Raw genomic sequence first — 13,362 nt, forward strand, 5'->3', positions numbered from 1 at the left:
TAGCTCAACACCCAAACAACTATAGCTCAACACCCAAACAATTATAGCTCAACACCCAAACAACTATAGCTCAACACCCAAACAACTATAGCTCAACACCCAAACAACTATAGCTCTATACCCAAACAACTATAGCTCTATACCCAAACAACTATAGCTCTATACCCAAACAACTATAGCTCAACACCCAAACAACTATAGCTCAACACCCAAACAACTATAGCTCAACACCCAAACTATAGCTCTATACCCAAACTATAGCTCTATACCCAAACAACTATAGCTCAACACCCAAACAACTATAGCTCAACACCCAAACAACTATAGCTCAACACCCAAACAACTATAGCTCAACACCCAAACAACTATAGCTCAACACCCAAACAACTATAGCTCAACACCCAAACAACTATAGCTCTACACCCAAACAACTATAGCTCTATACCCAAACAACTATAGCTCTATACCCAAACAACTATAGCTCTATACCCAAACAACTATAGCTCTACACCCAAACAACTATAGCTCAACACCCAAACAACTATAGCTCAACACCGAAACAACTATAGCTCAACACCCAAACTATAGCTCTATACCCAAACTATAGCTCTATACCCAAACAACTATAGCTCAACACCCAAACAACTATAGCTCAACACCCAAACAACTATAGCTCTATACCCAAACAACTATAGCTCTATACCCAAACAACTATAGCTCTATACCCAACCAACTATAGCTCTATACCCAACCAACTATAGCTCAACACCCAAACTATAGCTCAACACCCAAACTATAGCTCAACACCCAAACTATAGCTCTATACCCAAACAACTATAGCTCTATACCCAAACAACTATAGCTCTATACCCAAACAACTATAGCTCTATACCCAAACAACTATAGCTCAACACCCAAACAACTATAGCTCTATACACAAACAACTATAGCTCTACACCCAAACAACTATAGCTCAACACCCAAACAACTATAGCTCAACACCCAAACAACTATAGCTCAACACCCAAACAACTATAGCTCAACACCCAAACAACTATAGCTCTATACCCAAACAACTATAGCTCAACACCCAAACAACTATAGCTCAACACCCAAACAACTATAGCTCAACACCCAAACAACTATACAGTGCCTTGCGAAAGTATTCGGCCCCCTTGAACTTTGCGACCTTTTGCCACATTTCAGGCTTCAAACATAAAGATATAAAACTGTATTTTTTTGTGAAGAATCAACAACAAGTGGAACAACATTTATTGGATATTTCAAACTTTTTTAACAAATCAAAAACGGAAAAATTGGGCGTGCAAAATTATTCAGCCCCCTTAAGTTAATACTTTGTAGCGCCACCTTTTGCTGCGATTACAGCTGTAAGTCGCTTGGGGTATGTCTCTATCAGTTTTGCACATCGAGAGACTGACATTTTTTCCCATTCCTCCTTGCAAAACAGCTCGAGCTCAGTGAGGTTGGATGGAGAGCATTTGTGAACAGCAGTTTTCAGTTCTTTCCACAGATTCTCGATTGGATTCAGGTCTGGACTTTGACTTGGCCATTCTAACACCTGGATATGTTTATTTTTGAACCATTCCATTGTAGATTTTGCTTTATGTTTTGGATCATTGTCTTGTTGGAAGACAAATCTCCGTCCCAGTCTCAGGTCTTTTGCAGACTCCATCAGGTTTTCTTCCAGAATGGTCCGGTATTTGGCTCCATCCATCTTCCCATCAATTTTAACCATCTTCCCTGTCCCTGCTGAAGAAAAGCAGGCTCAAACCATGATGCTGCCACCACCATGTTTGACAGTGGGGATGGTGTGTTGAGGGTGATGAGCTGTGTTGCTTTTACGCCAAACATAACGTTTTGCATTGTTGCCAAAAAGTTCAATTTTGGTTTCATCTGACCAGAACACCTTCTTCCACATGTTTGGTGTGTCTCCCAGGTGGCTTGTGGCAAACTTTAAACGACACTTTTTATGGATATCTTTAAGAAATGGCTTTCTTCTTGCCACTCTTCCATAAAGGCCAGATTTGTGCAATATACGACTGATTGTTGTCCTATGGACAGAGACTCCCACCTCAGCTGTAGATCTCTGCAGTTCATCCAGAGTGATCATGGGCCTCTTGGCTGCATCTCTGATCTTCTCCTTGTATGGGCTGAAAGTTTAGAGGGACGGCCAGGTCTTGGTAGATTTGCAGTGGTCTGATACTCCTTCCATTTCAATATTATCGCTTGCACAGTGCTCCTTGGGATGTTTAAAGCTTGGGAAATCTTTTTGTATCCAAATCCGGCTTTAAACTTCTTCACAACAGTATCTCGGACCTGCCTGGTGTGTTCCTTGTTCTTCATGATGCTCTCTGAGCTTTTAACGGACCTCTGAGACTATCACAGTGCAGGTGCATTTATACGGAGACTTGATTACACACAGGTGGATTGTATTTATCATCAAATGTCGTTCCACTTCATGATTGTGTCCCACTTGTTGTTGATTCTTCACAAAAAAATACAGTTTTATATCTTTATGTTTGAAGCCTGAAATGTGGCAAAAGGTCGCAAAGTTCAAGGGGGCCGAATACTTTCGCAAGGCACTGTAGCTCTATACCCAAACAACTATAGCTCAACACCCAAACAACTATAGCTCAACACCCAAACCACTATAGCTCTATACCCAAACCACTATAGCTCTATACCCAAACAACTATAGCTCTATACCCAAACAACTATAGCTCAATACCCAAACAACTATAGCTCAATACCCAAACAACTATAGCTCTATACCCAAACAACTATAGCTCTATACCCAAACAACTATAGCTCTATACCCAAACAACTATAGCTCTATACACAAACAACTACCTCCATACCCAAACAACTGTAACTATCAACGCGCAGACCAGACCAGGTTTCCAACACATTGAGATATAAAGGTTTGGCTGTGACTCTGACCCAAACAACTACAGTACAGCTATACCTTGATACCCGCACAACTATTCCTGAAAACATCTATTACTCAATATCCAAATAAATATAATAACTTCATAGTCAATCAAACATTTGTCAACTAAACACATTCATGCATGAAAAAATGAAATCATTTATTTTCACTTTGTGTCATGGTTCCTCCTGGCACCAGAGGGCGACAGAGACCGCCCTAGAGACTTTTATTGAACTCAGGTGTGTCTTATTATTTCATGATTTTGTCCCTGTTAAAAGAGGTGTGTTTCTGTGGTCCTTTGCAGAAGCTTGAATTGTTTACCGTGTACGGTCAGTGCGTGCGTGCGTGCGTGCGTGCGTGCGTGCGTGCGTGCGTGCGTGCGTGCGTGCGTGCGTGCGTTTTTGAGACTTAGTGTTTGATGTTTTTCCCCAGTGTACTGTGATTCTGCAGCTACTGTTTCTCAGTAACGTATTTATGTTTATCCTTAACCACTGATTCCTCATCTGGTCTCTTCTCTGCACCTGGTTCCAACCTCACCATGTCACACTTTGACAAGTCAGCCCAATATAATCAAATAGAAATTCTATTGCACTTCCATATTTCACATGATTCTTCACAACTAAAATAATTAAATTAAATTAAACTTAAATAATTTAAACACATCACACAGCCACCTGACCTGGTCTCTGATTAAACACATCACACAGCCACCTGACCTGGCCTCTGATTAAACACATCACACAGCCACCTGACCTGGCCTCTGATTAAACACATCACACAGCCACCTGACCTGGCCTCTGATTAAACACATCACAGGAGTTTCATAATCCAAATCTCCTCTCTGCAGATTTAACAGTGCTCATCTATCCCCTCTCTCTCTAAGCCCTCACCTCTGTCTCCTGATCCCTCCCTCCAAATTATTACAGTAATCACATCTTGACTTTAGCCCTCCCTCCTGTCCTGAAGACCTTAGGTTAGCTGAGGCTCAGATTAGAACCAGAATCACTATTAGTTGCCAAGTACATTGACACATACCCAGAATAAGATTTAGCAATTTCTGCAAGATGGGCCAGCTACAAAATCTAAATTGGCTGTATTGTAAAAATTAATGAAAACTAATACAAGCTGTTTAGTCATCATTTACGGTTAGGGTTATGCATTATGGTTAGCAGTGTGGTTAAGTTTAGGGTTAAGCTTAGGGATCAATGACTTTATGACTTTGTGGCTTTGCCAGCTAGGGACCACTCTGCAGAGCTGCCAACAGGGCAAAATTCATGTCAATAAATGGCAACCTGTGAATTAGTGCTGCCAGCAATAGACAAATGTACAGACAGAGAAATTTACACAGTCAACATACAGTATTTCAGTGGTGTAAAGTACTTAAGTAAAAATACTTGAATGTACTACTTAAGTAGTTTTTGGGGGTATCTAATTTACTATATATATTTTTTGACTACTTTTACTTCACTACATTCTCGAAGAAAATTATGTACTTTTTACTGCATACATTTATAACACATAGTGTCTGATATATAAACATGGATTATATTTTGGCAATAAGGCTCGAGGGGGTGTGGTGTGTGGCCAATAGACCACAGCTAAGGGCTGGTATTTACGCACGACGCAACACGGAGTGCCTGGATACAGCCCTTAGCCATCATATATACATACCACAAACCCCAGAGGTGCCTTATTGCTTTAAAAACTGGTTACCAACGTAATTAGAAGAGTAAAATAAATGTTTTGTCATACCCGTGGTATACACACAAATACATACCACGGCTTTCAGTCAATCAACATTCAAGGCTTGAACCACCCAGTTTATATTTACACATAACACACAAACACACACACAGCTCACTCACTTGTTGTAGAGGACGATGTCAGGCAGCCAGATGTGTTGAGACGGGAGGCGGACCTTCTTAATGCCCTCATACTCCTCTGGGTCCCACATCAACCTGTAGTCATTCCATACCTGAGTCAGCCAGCAGTTGGTGGTCATGATCTGTTCTCTCTCATTCTGCAACAGGCAGACAGACAGAGAGAAGCATGAGAGCGAATGTGTGCATGTGTGCGTGTGTGTGTGTGTGTGTGTGTGTGTGTGTGTGTGTGTACTCACCACACTAATGAGCTGGGCCAGGGACACCTGTATATGGATGGTGACCTGTTGGCTCTTGTTGACAGCAGGTCTAATCAGTTTGTTGTAGCGCTCTGGAGACAGCAGGTAGGTCACCAGTCGCTCCTCTATCTCCGCACCCAAGGCAGCTACACACACACACACACACACAGGCACAAACACACAGACAGGGGGAGAGGGATACAGTTATGTAACTGGCAGAAAAGGCGTACATACACAAAAAACATCCCCAAAAGGAGTTTGAAACTAACTTTCAAGACAACATGCCATGTTGCCCCACAGCCGCATTTGATCCTCAGCGATTCAAGTGCACTAATCTTTGACCATTGTGTGAACTTTCAAAGTGGACTCCAAGCCAAATACGTAAACAGGAGCAACCAAAAACACCCTGATTGTACATATTCAGACTGGCCTAATGTCATCATCGCAGTACAGTGGGAATGTGTGCAATATACTCTATGACCCTTCCAGTGTTACAGTTTTCTTCAGGTGAAAGAGAGGAGGACCAAAATGCAGCGTGGTTATCTTTATACATCTTTAATAAAAGATGAAAAATACGAACAATATACAAAACAAGAACCGTGAAAACCCGAAACATCCCTATCTGGTGCAACAAACACAGAGACAGGAACAATCACCCACGAAACACTCAAAGAATATGGCTGCCTAAATATGGTTCCCAATCAGAGACAACGATAAACACCTGCCTCTGATTGAGAACCACTCTAGGCAACCATAGACTTACCTAGACTACTCTACTAAACAACCCCATTAATCTACACAACCCCTAGACAAGACAAACACATAATCACCCATGTCACACCCTGGCCTGACCAAAATAATAAAGAAAACACAAAATACTAAGGCCAGGGCGTGAAAGTACCCCCCCCCCCCCCCAAAGGTGTGGACTCCCGGCCGCACACCTAAACCCATAAGGGAGGGTCTGGGTGGGCGTCTATCTATGGTGGCGGCACTGACGCGGGACGTGGACTCCACTCCAACACACTCTTAGTCCGCTTACTCTGCGTCCTTAGATTGGCGACCCTCGCCGCCGACCTTGGCCTAGTAACCCTAACAAAGGGCCCCACTGGACTGAGGGGTAGCTCGGGACTGAGGGGTAGCTCGGGACTGAGGGGTAGCTCGGGACTGAGGGGTAGCTCGGGACTGAGGGGTAGCTCGGGACTGAGGGGTAGCTCAAGACTGAGGGGTAGCTCAGGACTGAGAGGAAGCTCAGGCAGGTTGATGGCTCTGGAAGATCCTGGCTGACTGGTGGTTCTGGCAGATCCTGGCTGACTGGCGGCTCTGGCGGATCCTGGCTGAATGGCGGATCCTGGCTGACTGGCGGCTCTGGAAGATCCTGGCAGACTGGCGGCACTGGCGGATCCTGGCAGACTGGCGGCTCTGGCGGATCCTGGCAGACTGGCGGCTCTGGCGGATCCTGGCAGACTGGCGGATCCTGGCAGACTGGCGGATCCTGGCAGACTGGCAGATCCTGGCAGACTGGCGGATCCTGGCGGATCCTGGCAGACTGGCTGCTCCATGCTGACTGGCGGCTCTGGCGGCTCCATGCAGACTGGCGGCTCCATGCAGACTGGCGGCTCTGGCGGCTCCTTGCAGACTGGCGGCTCTGGCGGCTCCTTGCAGACTGGCGGCTCTGGCGGCTCCTTGCAGACTGGCGGCTCTGGCGGCTCCTTGCAGACTGGCGGCTCTGGCGGCTCCTTGCAGACTGGCGGCTCTGGCGGCTCCTTGCAGACTGGCGGCTCTGGCGGCTCCTTGCAGACTGGCGGCTCTGGCGGCTCCTTGCAGACTGGCGGCTCCTTGCAGACTGGCGGCTCTGGCGGCTCCTTGCAGACTGGCGGCTCTGGCGGCTCCTTGCAGACTGGCGGCTCTGGCGGCTCCTTGCAGACTGGCAGCTCTGGCAGCGCTGAACAGGCGGGAGACTCTGGCAGCTCATGACAGACGGGAGAATCTGGCGGCTCATGACAGACGGGAGACTCTGACAGCGCTGGACAGGCGGGAGACTCCGACAGCGCTGGACAGGAGAAAAGCTCTGGCAGCGCTGGACATGCGGGAGATTCGGACAGCGCTGGCGAGGAGGAAGGCTCTGGCAGCGCTGGACAGGCGAGGCGCACTGTAGGCCTGATGCATGGTGCTGGCACTGGTGGTACTGGGCCGAGGACACGCACAGGAAGCCTGGTGCGGGTAGCTGCCACCGGAGGGCTGGTGCGTGGAGGTGGTACTGGATAGACCGGACCGTGCAGGCGCACTGGAGCTCTTGAGCACCGAGCCTGCCCAACCTTACCTGGTTGAATGCTCCCGGTCACCCTGCCAGTGCGGCGAGGTGGAATAGCCCGCACTGGGCTATGCAGGCGAACCGGGGACACCATGCGCAAGGCTGGTGCCATGTAAGCCGGCCCAAGGAGACGCACTGGAGACCAGTTGCGTAGAGCCGGCTTCATGACAGGAAGTTGGCGCAGGTCTCCTACCTGGCTTCGCCATACTCCCTGTGTGCCCCCCCCAATACATTTTTGGGGCTGACTCTCGGGCTTCCTTGACAACCGTGTTCCCTCGAATCGCCAGGTCCTCTCTCCGGCTGCCTCTGCTCTCCTAAGTGCCTCCACCTGTTCCAATGGGAGGCGATCTCTTCCAGCCAGGATCTCCTCCCAAGTGTAGCAACCCTTACCGTCCAACACATCATCCCATGTCCATTCCTCCTTGCGCTGCTCCTGCTGCCGCTGCCTGTCACCACGCCGCTTGGTCCTGTTGTGGTGGGTGATTCTGTTACGTTTTTCTTCAGTCGAAAGAGAGGAGGACCAAAATGCAGCGTGGTTATCTTTATACATCTTTAATAAAAGATGAAAAATACGAACAATATACAAAACAAGAAACGTGAAAACCCGAACCAGCCCTATCTGGTGCAACAAACACAGAGACAGGAACAATCACCCACTAAACACTCAAAGAATATGGCTGCCTAAATATGGTTCCCAATCAGAGACAACGATAAACACCTGCCTCTGATTGAGAACCACTCTAGGCAACCATAGACTTACCTAGACTACTCTACTAAACACAACCCCATTAATCTACAAAACCCCTAGACAAGACAAACACATAATCACCCATGTCACACCCTGGCCTGACCAAAATAATAAAGAAAACACAAAATACTAAGGCCAGGGCGTGACATCCGGTACATATTCAGATAGAACTAATCACCTCTCTATTTATACTAAAGTCTCATAACCGTTTCAGTATATATTCAAATAGAACTAATCACCTCTCTGTGGTCCAAGGTGGCATAGCAGTTCAGACGTCTTTTGTCCTCGTCTTGTCGTGTCCTGTATATATATATATTTACAACTTTTTCACATACATTTTATTTTTATTTTCCATCAACTCATCTTCAAAACACTCTCCTGCAACCCGCCTCACCAATGTATATTTATAAAAAAGTATCATTTACCTCAGATCTGTAATCCTCCAAGAAGCTAGCCAGAAACTCCAAGAAGCTAACCTGAAACTAGCCAGAAGCTAATCCAGAAGCTAGTTCAGAAGCTAGTTAGCTCCTTTACTGGCAAATCGTTAGTATTCAGCTAACCACGGTTTGTGGTCATCAGCTATCCTTTAGCTCGAAAATCTATCGCCAGTTCTGTACGGCGCAGCGCGGCTCGGAACGGAACATACCGGACCAATTTTTCTCTCCATGTCCCTGGATTTCGACTGCTCTCTGGACATTCATACCCGGATCTCACAGCTAGCTAGCTGCTATCCGTGTGACTATCGGCCTTTGTCGATTCCGGAGCAAACATCAATTATTCCGGAGCTAGCAAGCTCCGTCAATCACTCCTGAGTTCCATCAATCACACCTGGGCTGCAGTCACCTATCCGGACCCGTTTTACTGCCTTCGCGGAGCCCCACCGGGCCTTCACAACTGGACTGCCGACGTTATCTACCCGAAGGAGTTATTCGGCTGGCTCCTCCGTCGCGACGTTACCCGAACGCCCATCTGCGGCCTGCTAACCGTTAGCTGTCTTACCGGCTGCTATCTGAATAGACAATCGGACAATTTTTAATTTTTTATTATTATTATTATGTTTTCTTCTTGGGCCTCTATAACTATATCTATTGTTTTTATTTTTGTTGTTGTTGTGTGATTTGGATTAATCCCCTCTACCATACGGAACCCCACTAATCTACTGTCGGAACGCAAGAGGTGGCTAACAACAGACCTCCATCCTATGCTAGCTTGCTACCGATGCCCTGGCTAGCTGTCTAAATCACCAACCAACCTCTCCACTCACCGGACCCTTTTGATCACTCGACTAAGCATGCCTCTCCTTAATGTCAATATGTCTTGTCCATTGCTGTTCTGGTTAGTGTTTATTGGCTTATTTCACTGTAGAGCCTCTAGTCCTGCTCACTATACCTTATCCAACCTATTAGTTCCACCACCCACACATGCAATGACATCTCCTGGTTTCAACGATGTTTCTAGAGACAATATCTCTCTCTTCATCACTCAATACCTAGGTTTACCTCCACTGTATTCACATCCTACCATACATTTGTCTGTACATTATACCTTGATGCTATTTTATCGCCCCCAGAAACCTCCTTTTACTCTATGTTCCAGACGTTCTAGACGACCAATTCTCATAGCTTTTAGCCGTACCCTTATTCTACTCCTCCTATGTTCCTCTGGCGATGTAGAGGTGAATCCAGGCCCTGCAGTGCCTAGCTCCACTCCTATTCCCCAGGCGCTCTCTTTTGACGACTTCTGTAACCGTAATAGCCTTGGTTTCATGCATGTTAACATTAGAAGCCTCCTCCCTAAGTTTGTTCTATTCACTGCTTTAGCACACTCTGCCAACCCGGATGTTCTAGCTGTGTCTGAATCCTGGCTTAGGAAGACCACCAAAAATTCAGACATTTTAATTCCAAACTACAACATTTTCAGACAAGATAGAACTGCCAAAGGGGGCGGTGTTGCAATCTACTGCAAAGATAGCCTGCAGAGTTCTGTCCTACTATCCAGGTCTGTACCCAAACAATTTGAACTTCTACTTTTAAAAATCCACCTCTCTAAAAACAAGTCTCTCACCGTTGCCGCCTGCTATAGACCACCCTCTGCCCCCAGCTGTGCTCTGGACACCATATGTGAACTGATTGCCCCCCATCTATCTTCAGAGTTCGTGCTGCTAGGCGACCTAAACTGGAACATGCTTAACACCCCAGCCATCCTACAATCTAAACTTGATGCCCTCAATCTCACACAAATTATCAATGAACCTACCAGGTACCTCCCCAAAGCCTTAAACACGGGCACCCTCATAGATATCATCCTAACCAACTTCCCCTCTAAATACACCTCTGCTGTCTTCAACCAAGATCTCAGCGATCACTGCCTCATTGCCTGCATCCGTAATGGGTCAGCGGTCAAACGACCTCCACTCATCACTGTAAAACGCTCCCTGAAACACTTCTGCGAGCAGGCCTTTCTAATCGACCTGGCCGGGGTATCCTGGAAGGATATTGATCTCATCCCGTCAGTAGAGGATGCCTGGATATTTTTTTTAAATGCCTTCCTAACCATCTTAAATAAACATGCCCCATTCAAGAAATTTAGAACCAGGAACAGATATAGCCCTTGGTTCTCCCCAGACCTGACTGCCCTTAACCAACACAAAAACATCCTATGGCGTTCTGCATTAGCATCGAACAGCCCCCGTGATATGCAGCTGTTCAGGGAAGCTAGAAACCATTATACACAGGCAGTTAGAAAAGCCAAGGCTAGCTTTTTCAAGCAGAAATTTGCTTCCTGCAACACTAACTCAAAAAAGTTCTGGGACACTGTAAAGTCCATGGAGAATAAGAACACCTCCTCCCAGCTGCCCACTGCACTGAAGATAGGAAACACTGTCACCACTGATAAATCCACCATAATTGAGAATTTCAATAAGCATTTTTCTACGGCTGGCCATGCTTTCCACCTGGCTACTCCTACCCCGGACAACAGCACTGCACCCCCAACAGCAACTCGCCCAAGCCTTCCCCATTTCTCCTTCTCCCAAATCCATTCAGCAGATGTTCTGAAAGAGCTGCAAAATCTGGACCCCTACAAATCAGCCGGGCTAGACAATCTGGACCCTTTCTTTCTAAAATTATCTGCCGAAATTGTTGCCACCCCTATTACTAGCCTGTTCAACCTCTCTTTCGTGTCGTCTGAGATTCCCAAAGATTGGAAAGCAGCTGCAGTCATCCCCCTCTTCAAAGGGGGGGACACACTTGACCCAAACTGCTACAGACCTATATCTATCCTACCGTGCCTTTCTAAGGTCTTCGAAAGCCAAGTCAACAAACAGATTACCGACCATTTCGAATCTCACCATACCTTCTCTGCTATGCAATCTGGTTTCAGAGCTGGTCATGGGTGCACCTCAGCCACGCTCAAGGTCCTAAACGATATCTTAACCGCCATCGATAAGAAACATTACTGTGCAGCCGTATTCATTGATCTGGCCAAGGCTTTCGACTCTGTCAATCACCATATCCTCATCGGCAGACTCGACACTCTTGGTTTCTCAAATGATTGCCTTGCCTGGTTCACCAACTACTTCTCTGATAGAGTTCAGTGTGTCAAATCGGAGGGTCTGCTGTCCGGACCTCTGGCAGTCTCTATGGGGGTGCCACAGGGTTCAATTCTTGGACCGACTCTCTTCTCTGTATACATCAATGAGGTCGCTCTTGCTGCTGGTGAGTCCCTGATCCACCTCTACGCAGACGACACCATTCTGTATACTTCCGGCCCTTCTTTGGACACTGTGTTAACAACCCTCCAGGCAAGCTTCAATGCCATACAACTCTCCTTCCGTGGCCTCCAATTGCTCTTAAATACAAGTAAAACTAAATGCATGCTCTTCAACCGATCGCTACCTGCACCTACCCGCCTGTCCAACATCACTACTCTGGATGGCTCTGACTTAGAATACGTGGACAACTACAAATACTTAGGTGTCTGGTTAGACTGTAAACTCTCCTTCCAGACCCATATCAAACATCTCCAATCCAAAGTTAAATCTAGAATTGGCTTCCTATTTCGCAACAAAGCATCCTTCACTCATGCTGCCAAACATACCCTTGTAAAACTGACCATCCTACCAATCCTCGACTTTGGCGATGTCATTTACAAAATAGCCTCCAATACCCTACTCAACAAATTGGATGCAGTCTATCACAGTGCAATCCGTTTTATCACCAAAGCCCCATATACTACCCACCATTGCGACCTGTACGCTCTCGTTGGCTGGCCCTCGCTTCATACTCGTCGCCAAACCCACTGGCTCCATGTCATCTACAAGACCCTGCTAGGTAAAGTCCCCCCTTATCTCAGCTCGCTGGTCACCATAGCATCTCCCACCTGTAGCACACGCTCCAGCAGGTATATCTCTCTAGTCACCCCCAAAACCAATTCTTTCTTTGGCCGCCTCTCCTTCCAGTTCTCTGCTGCCAATGACTGGAACGAACTACAAAAATCTCTGAAACTGGAAACACTTATCTCCCTCACTAGCTTTAAGCACCAACTGTCAGAGCAGCTCACAGATTACTGCACCTGTACATAGACCACCTATAATTTAGCCCAAACAACTACCTCTTTCCCAACTGTATTTAATTTTTATTTATTTATTTATTTTGCTCCTTTGCACCCCATTATTTTTATTTCTACTTTGCACATTCTTCCATTGCAAAACTACCATTCCAGTATTTTACTTGCTATATTGTATTTACTTTGCCATCATGGCCTTTTTTGCCTTTACCTCCCTTCTCACCTCATTTGCTCACATTGTATATAGACTTGTTTATACTGCATTATTGACTGTATGTTTGTTTTTACTCCATGTGTAACTCTGTGTCGTTTTATCTGTCGAACTGCTTTGCTTTATCTTGGCCAGGTCGCAATTGTAAATGAGAACTTGTTCTCAACTTGCCTACCTGGTTAAATAAAGGTGTTCTCAACTTGCCTACCTGGTTAAATAAAGGTAAAATCAAAAAAAAAAAAAAAACAATTTATACTAAAGACTCATAACCGTTTCAGTATATATTCATATAGAACTAATCACCTCTCTATTTATACTAAAGACTCATAACCGTATTCAGATAGAACTAATCACCTCTCTATTTATACTAAAGTCTCATAACCGTTTCAGTATATATTCAAATAGAACTAATCACCTCTCTATTTATACTAAAGACTCATAACCGTTTCAGTATATA

At 45.8% G+C, this 13,362-nt stretch overlaps 1 protein-coding gene across 1 annotated transcript in view; it reads right to left on the reverse strand.

Annotated features, from left to right (window-relative positions):
* Positions 1–13,362, reverse strand: part of LOC109880703 (neuronal acetylcholine receptor subunit beta-2) — a 56,781-nt gene that overhangs the window by 20,641 nt on the left and 22,778 nt on the right. The window contains exons 2-3 of the mRNA XM_031798098.1: positions 5,070–5,215; positions 4,816–4,970 (exon numbers count right to left, since the gene is read on the reverse strand). Of these exons, the coding sequence (XP_031653958.1) occupies positions 4,816–4,970; positions 5,070–5,215 (301 nt within the window). The remainder of the gene's footprint in view (positions 1–4,815; positions 4,971–5,069; positions 5,216–13,362) is intronic.

Source organism: Oncorhynchus kisutch, linkage group LG19 (assembly GCF_002021735.2).
Source record: "Oncorhynchus kisutch isolate 150728-3 linkage group LG19, Okis_V2, whole genome shotgun sequence".
Taxonomy (NCBI): Eukaryota; Metazoa; Chordata; class Actinopteri; order Salmoniformes; family Salmonidae; genus Oncorhynchus; species Oncorhynchus kisutch.